Genomic DNA, 6328 nt, shown 5'->3' on the forward strand with positions numbered 1-6328 from the left:
AAGTAACGGGCAAGGAGTTAAAGGCTGCTAGTTTCGATCAGACTGCACGCGGTTTACTTCCGCGTCTACGTCGTCTACGCGTACAGCGTCCACGATCTAGACCTAGACCTAAATCGTCCACGATCTAGACCTAGACCTAAATCGCCCACAATCTAGACCTAGACCTAAATCGTCCACGGCCTACATCGTCAGCCTTTCAAAGACCCGAAGCGTTGTCCGCCGACCCTCGAATGCAGCCGTCTTCTGACACGGAGGAGAATTTTTAGCCAGAGCATGCGACGTCTTTTTCGTTAGAGCGCTGGAAAGGAGAAGGGGGAGGGGCGGACGGCCCCGCTCGACGTACATTTCCGGTGATGCAGGTGATTTTCGGTGTGAAGACGTCGTGTACCGAGGGTGGATCGTCTAGAGGCGGACGCCCTCTGCGTTTCTGCTTCGGGGGTGGCAGCTCATCGGCGTCCCCTTCCCTGAGGACCGTCTCGACGCCGGGCGTCGCCGCGCCGGGACTGTGGCCGCTGTTGCTCAGGTCATTCTGTGTGGAGTCGCTGCGCCAGCTCACCTCGGCGAGGCCCTTGATGTGCAGGTCCTCCGCGGTTTTCAGCAGGGACGACAATCTCGTCTGAAAAGAAGCGCAGACATCTTTCATCGGTTGATACGTCGAGGAAACGGGAACAGAGGGGCCCGTTGTCCTCCGCGAACACCGTTCTCCAGTCTTCCTTAGACTTTACGACGTTCGTTTAAATCTCGGTACCGCGCGCGTCTCCATTATCATATCGCGATAGCTAAAACTAACAAGAGTCCATTGACCGTGCGCGCGGTCTAGCACCCCTACCCACCCATATAACCAAGCCCAGCGCCCCAGACAGCGTCCTCGCGCTTCTTGACCATAAATCCTATTTCCAGCCGGCTTTTTCGCCGCCTAACCCAAACGAAGACGAGGGCAGATCGATTCGCCGCGGGACCGGAAAACCGAGCAGAACAACCGAGATATTCTACCCCCGTTGAAAAAAGAAGCCGGGCGAACGCGGGCGCAGAGAAGCGATCCGTGGGTTTCGTGACCGGCAGCACGTTCCATATACACGACGAGCGCGCACGCTCGCATCCACCGACTAATCAAGGTAAGTACCCAGTTCCTTCTTTTTAGCCCGACATTGGCCCGACCGCCTCTGGCAAGAGTTACCCGGCGAGCGGGTAATACATTTAACCGGCCACTTTCGATACATCCCCGCGGCGCAGTTCGAGCATAAATGGAATAATATACGAACAAGCGTGTACCACGGTTCCTGGCACGGGCTCCCGGCTGGCCCGACCAGGCCCCGGCTCCTCCCCCCCCCCACGTTCCCACGTCCGGCGTTTCTTCGTCGCGAGGAGCCATGCCGAGGGCGAGGCTCGCGGAGAATGTCTCGCAGGGACGCTCGACCGGGGTAAATCTAATTATCTCCGATAGAAACGGATCAGGGGAAAACGCGATCACGGTGACACTGGGAAAATTAGTCCTGTTCGCTGTTATCGCAACGACCGTTACTCGGACGCCCCATTGTCCAATGGTTCCGTCATCGGAATGCTATCCTATTTTTCATCCTAATCTCTCGGAATTGGCGCGAACAGTTCTCCATTTGCTAATAAGGATGCCAAAGGATTTCGAATCGTTCGTCTCGAAGGATTCGAATCGGGAAGACGGTTTCGCGCGAGTTTCGCAGTTGGAACGTAAGCTTTGCTTCCAACTGTGCGGCGCGACGGTCGCGTAACAAGGTAAAATATATATCGGCGGGCAGCCGTTCGACAGAATAGGCCCAATTATTATTTACCAATTTTCACCGCAATAATGCCGGCGCGACCGAGAGAATGCGAAATTATATGGGAACTTTCTACGGACGGTGTGCGCGCGTAGCGGCGCGGCTGGCTTTCTATCGGCATCGGCCACGGCCGGAATCGGAAAAATGCTTATGTGGGTCAGGCCTCTACAGTCTACAGTCTACGGTTTACACGGCGCACTACAGTTCACGGCGCTAGAGCGAACACGCGCGCGCGCGCGCGCGCGTTTCAGAAACCGGCGCCGGATCGCGCCGCTTTCGTTTCGCGATCGGCTACGGAAAAAAAGGGCGCTGCTCGATGGCCCGTGCTGGGGCCGAAGCTCGGCCCTGGCCGGATCAGCGCGTCCACGGATTTTCACCCGGAGCCGGGATTTTTCGCGGACGGAAACGTGGCCGGAGAAAGCTCGCGGAACGTTCGCTCGATCACGAATAGAAATCCGGAAGACCGGCGGCACGCGGTCGTTCTTCTTCGGCCCGAACCTCCTGCCACCGCGGATCCGATTCGAATTCGAGATGGCTCGTCGCGTCGCGGCGGCGCATCGCGACCTTTTTTTACGCGGAAATGTCACGACGCCGCGGGAATCAGACTTTTCCGAGGGCCGAGGCTTAGATGGAAAAAGACGTTCGATGGGATTAACCCCTCGCGTTATGGCAACGAGTCAGACTCGTGATAAAGATTCCATGCAACGTCTGCTAAATACTATTGGAATATTACGTATCACCTACAATTCGATATTTGTGCATGGACAAAAGCAAATCAATGTTCTTAGAAGCGATGGAAATTAAGATAGGAAAATATACGCCTCGTATAAGTGCTTGGCCTTGTGAGGCACAAGCATAACAGTTTCGAATTACGAGGGGACCCGAGTTTTTTTTGGGGGGTTCCAGAAAAGCCACGGTCAGTCCTCACGCGCCGTAGAATAAAGTTTCTTTTATTAAAGACTATACCTTAGTTTAAATGTGTTTAAACACCCATTTCGAATAAATACGAATATTATTCATTTCTTCTAAGTCGAAATTAAATTCAATTATCGCAATCACTTAATTGCCAACCCAATACTTAAGGAAAATACGTGGCAAGCGTCTGTGGGCGTTCGTCGCGGGATTTGGAAAGTCGTTTGCGAGAGAATTCTTAAAAGAAGAATAATCGTTTTACAAAGTTCGGGATAAATATTTCGCGAACGGGAGGAGCTCGACGGTCGAGCGAGGACGGCCGCAGTTCTCCGCGAGTGATAGGCACCGATTAGAAAAAGCATCGAAGCGTTGCATTCCCACGTACAGAGTAGCCAGATCTGCATAAAGAACACGCGAGGATCCGCGGGACGAGACACGCCGCGCGCACACCGCCGTGTACCGAACTTTTCGTGATCGTTTTTTTCCCCCCCTCCCCGTTTGTTAGTTGCACGGCTCGCCTCGCGTTTTTGCCCATGCCCCTCGGAACGAGTACTATCGATTGTACACCGGTCGTTATTAGTTAATTAACCGGTGCTCATTGGCCGGGCGTAATTTATCTTTTTTTCGCGGCGGAAGAATGAGCGATGCGGACCATTACGGTGCCAGCTGCCCCGTTTCTTGCCTTTCCGGTGCTAGCTGCGGCTAGGCGCACACCTGTACGAGCGGAATATTTCTTTAACGAGTTTCCAACGGCAGGAAGTTGTCGCTCCGCGACAACCACGACGTATACGGACGCCGGGTCACTTTCGTCCAGTTTACGCGTTACACGCCCTCGCGTTAAAATCGCGTTACCGCGGCGTTCGCATCGCCGGTGAAATTTCACTTAACACGCGCGGACGAGAACTAATCCAGTAATAAGAATAAAAAATAAATAAAGATATCCTAACAAATTGGATATGAGAAGAAAATAAATTGAAATCGAGAGAGAAGCTCCGACCGGGAGTGATGAGAAATAGAATCGATCGGCGAGCGGTAACAGCGAGCGGCATTACGCGGGGCGGCCACTTAATACAATGCCGAAGAAAACAATTGATGCGATTACGTTCCGTTGGTTCCCGGATGCAAATGGATGAAAATCGGCGCAAGGGGCCGGCGGAGGAATTTCGCCTGGAACAAACGCGATCCGCCGTTCGCTCAAAAAAAGAAAAGAAAAAAAAAGCAAGCCGAAGGGGTGTAGTGGAGGCTGTGTGCTTCCGGGACAATTTACATGCCGCGTAAAAGGAGGTGGTCCTCGAACGACAAATGCTTTTCCTCGGCAAAGCCCGGCGTCCCGGACAGGCGGGTTCCGTCTTCGGTCGTTAATTAAAGAGCCGGGCATCGATCAAACGTTTCGATTTTCAGCGGGGGTTCCGGCGCGGACAAAGTGGCCCCACCCCCCACCCCCACCGCCAGACAACGTCGGAGAAAGGAACGATTGACCGCGGCGAAAAACAAATTGGGTCCTCGGGATTTTCGCCGGGGGGATCAACTGGCAGAGGCTTTTGAAGTTCTTCGGGCTCGTCAATTATTAATACGAATCGGGGGCAGGCCTGGTCGCGCGTCTCCGTCGCGGCGACGGTTTTCCGTGTTTCTCGATCCCGGTTGTCGCCGGTGGCAAGTGCCTCCTCGTGTTGTCCGCGATGTAAATAAGTCGTCGATCGGTCGCGAAAAAGGGGCCGAGAGAGAGGAGAGCCACGCCCCCCCCCCCGCCCACGGGCTTTATTTCTTTAATCAGTTTGAATTTCGCCACTCGAGGCCTCGGCGCGCCGTTGCACCGTCGTCGTTCGCCGGGGTCTTCGCGACTCCGCTTTGTGCCGCCGCTGTCGAAAGTAATTTCCAACCGGGGAGGAAAAACCGCCGATTCCGGAGCAGACTACTCGCGGATCGGCCGCGGGGGAACCGTTCAACGCGGCCCTCCTCCTCCATCCGTCTGGGAACACGCTCGACGCGGCACGAGAGTGTCGTTGAATCCGCGCGAACCCGCCCTACCCCGTACGCTCCGAGCTCGGCCGCGAAATTTCGGTTACCGGTTCTCTTCATCGGCGGGCTCAATGGCCGCCGGCAAGCTCGAACGAAGATGCTGTTGCGTTTTTATTTCCGACCCGGTTAAGGGTCGGAACAGGTAGAACATCCGACTCTCGCTGTCTATAGAAATTAGTTCCATTCCTGCTCCGCCGATTTTCGCGGTACACAATCGAACTCGGTTAGTATGATGCTGTACTCCGGATTTTTTCCGAACCAGAATGAATACTCGAACCGCTTCTTCTTGTATGCAAGTTTTACGGTAATTATATCGTATATTTTCTATCTTTTCTCAGAGTTTCTTCAAGTACGACGCTTTTGTGAAATATATCGTTTGATGAAGTGCATCGAAGCATCCTGTTTTCAATTTAGAATAACCGGGATACTATGGTACATACTTGGTAATAGATGGAATACTCACGTGATCGATGTTGATCTCTCCTTTGTACATGAACTCGACCAGAATTTTGATATCCGAGAATTTCACGTCGCGCATTATGACGATCGGGTCCTTCCCGTCGAACTGCGAGAGGATTGTGTCGAAGAACGTGCTGCACGCCGACAGGACCACCTGCAACAATATTACCAAGGCGCAGCTTAGTTACATTCTCTTAACGTCCCTCTTCGGGTTGTCTCTCGTGATATACGTTGGTGTAATATCGTAAAGAAACGTTCGACTTTCCGATATCGTAAATAGCTCTGCGAAGCTTACAATCCCTAAGCAAAGTTAACCCCTTCCCGTACTTCAGCGAGTCAGACTCGCGATGAAGATTTTTGCCCAAACATGAATATCGCGAGTCAGACTCGTGAACAGTTACTTGGACCAAACATAAATATCGCGAGTCTCTGAGTCGCGAACACATACTCGGGCCAAACGTAAACATAACAAGCCGAGCTCGCGGACTGATTTTTTGCCCGTTACGCTCGCGACCGAATGTTAGTTCCTCTCAGTACCTCGGAACAGTTAGTCACGATTCTTGTCGTTGCTGTTACGAAGCAGTTCAATTATTAAAATTTAAGAAAACATTGCGGGCATCTACATTTCGGATCGTGTTGCGACTGTTTACAAACATCAGTCTGGTCTGTTTAGCGCGCGTTGATGCGGACCGCTCGGGCCCGAGTTTCGTCGAGCTAAATGGCACGAGATGGGGGTTAAAAAAAAAGGTACGAAGAACGAACATCTTGGACATGTTGTGCTGTACGATACAATTCGTGATTAATTTGTCGAGAACTCTCGAGTTAACAAGTAGCTTCGGCACTGGGTCTACTTTCGAACGGCAACGGGGAGAAAGAAAGGAGTCGGAGAAGCGGAGAATCGACCGAGCCGAAACACGACCAACTTTGACACTGGGTAGTTCAAGGGAGGAGAGAACGCAGCGGAATCGGGGCCGCGACCGTAATTAAGGAGCCGGTGGAATCCACGGGCTTTAATAAGGGCACACGGCGCGCCATGTGTCCGTCATTATTAATTAAGAGCTCGGGATACGCGGCTCGTGCCGCGTCGAGTCGTGTCGGGCCGAGTCGAACCGAGACGCGTGATACGTGTTCCGGGGGGGGGGGGG

The 6328-nt window shown here is 53.0% G+C and overlaps 1 protein-coding gene across 4 annotated transcripts in view; it reads right to left on the reverse strand.

Annotated features, from left to right (window-relative positions):
• Window positions 1–6328, reverse strand: part of LOC144471467 (uncharacterized) — a 122378-nt gene that overhangs the window by 9507 nt on the left and 106543 nt on the right. For all 4 annotated transcript variants that reach the window (XM_078183530.1, XM_078183528.1, XM_078183529.1 and 1 more), the window contains 2 exons: window positions 5188–5337; window positions 344–616 (listed from right to left, as the gene is read on the reverse strand). In XM_078183530.1, the coding sequence (XP_078039656.1) occupies window positions 344–616; window positions 5188–5337 (423 nt within the window). The remainder of the gene's footprint in view (window positions 1–343; window positions 617–5187; window positions 5338–6328) is intronic.

Source organism: Augochlora pura, chromosome 6 (assembly GCF_028453695.1).
Source record: "Augochlora pura isolate Apur16 chromosome 6, APUR_v2.2.1, whole genome shotgun sequence".
NCBI lineage: Eukaryota > Metazoa > Arthropoda > Insecta > Hymenoptera > Halictidae > Augochlora > Augochlora pura.